This window comes from Charadrius vociferus, unplaced genomic scaffold (genome assembly GCF_000708025.1).
Source record: "Charadrius vociferus isolate BGI_N301 unplaced genomic scaffold, ASM70802v2 scaffold198, whole genome shotgun sequence".
Classification (NCBI taxonomy): Eukaryota; Metazoa; Chordata; class Aves; order Charadriiformes; family Charadriidae; genus Charadrius; species Charadrius vociferus.
This window is the reverse complement of record NW_009649951.1, coordinates 1574460-1575638: the sequence shown is the minus strand read 5'-3', so window position 1 is coordinate 1575638 and position 1179 is coordinate 1574460. Positions and strand designations below refer to the sequence as shown.

The window sequence follows — 1179 nt, the reverse complement described above, 5'->3', positions numbered from 1 at the left end:
CAGACTCCCCAGAAAGTTCGTCTGACTGTATACAGAGATGAAGCCCAGTACAAGGAAGAAGACATGTATGATGTACTCAATATAGAGCTCCAAAAGAAGCCTGGCAAAGGCCTTGGGCTGAGTATTGTTGGGAAAAGGTATGAATGTTCGTGCAGTGTCAATGTCTGGAACTTACTGGGCATGTTTATGTTTCTGTTGGGGGCTGGTGCTCAGATCCTGTGGGCTTGAAGGCCGTGTGTGTCATTTTTGTGCCTAAGCTAATTGGCCATCCCTAGAGGACCTAGCCCAACGTTACTGAACAAAAGAATGGGGCAATATGTATTGTGTTCCCAATAGCAAGCCATAAAAGTGGCCTTCAAATAATACTGTAATGCAAAATCCATGTGTGTATTTGCAGAAATGATACGGGGGTGTTTGTGTCAGACATCGTGAAAGGAGGAATAGCAGACACAGATGGGAGACTGATGCAAGGAGACCAGATATTGACAGTGAATGGAGAAGATGTCCGAAATGCTAACCAGGAGGCTGTTGCAGCTTTGCTAAAGGTATTGGGAAAAGAGAAGGTGGATAAAAGTGAAGAACTGAGATCCAGATTTTTTGAAAGCTTTAGGTTTATTCAGACTGATTTCAGACTGTTACTGAGATGTCACTGAGAATGAGCTGTGTATCCAAACTTAAGCTTCCTGAAGTCTAGAACATTCAGATTTTTACTCTTTGGCTGATGAAAATGTTTAGAGGGCAATAAAAGACTTAACGCTGTATTTTAAAAAACTTAAAACTTAACACTGTATTTTCTCCAACAAACTGATAACTGCTTAACTATCTCACATTTTTAGACAGATACACAAAACTGACTTTAAATGATGGAGAGTTTGTCAGAGCAGTTGTGCCAAAGAGTGATTACTTTCATAGTTGATAACATTCATCTTCTTTTTCTGTGTATGTCTAGTGTCACCTTACATCTATTAAATACTATAATGCATTTTCCAGTGACCAAAGCATCTAATATAACAAATTGCTTTCTCACAAAGATAACTGAAGTAAACTCCTATGTGCAGCTCTTGGAACCAGAATTTCTGTTTTCAATACATTTTGTGCTGCTGATGTCCTCCCCCTGTTTCCAAATCAGAATGAAGTCAGATACACAACATTTCCTGTGGTCTGGCAGGAAGTCCAGCT

General features: G+C 39.9%; 1 protein-coding gene across 1 annotated transcript in view; it reads left to right on the top strand.

Annotated features, from left to right (window-relative positions):
- MPDZ (multiple PDZ domain protein) overlaps window positions 1–1179 on the top strand; it is a 91114-nt gene that overhangs the window by 79825 nt on the left and 10110 nt on the right. Inside the window, 2 exon segments of the mRNA XM_009891489.1 lie at window positions 1–137; window positions 398–545. The exon segment at window positions 1–137 is cut by the window's left edge and continues 32 nt beyond it. Coding sequence (XP_009889791.1) covers window positions 1–137; window positions 398–545 — 285 coding nt within the window.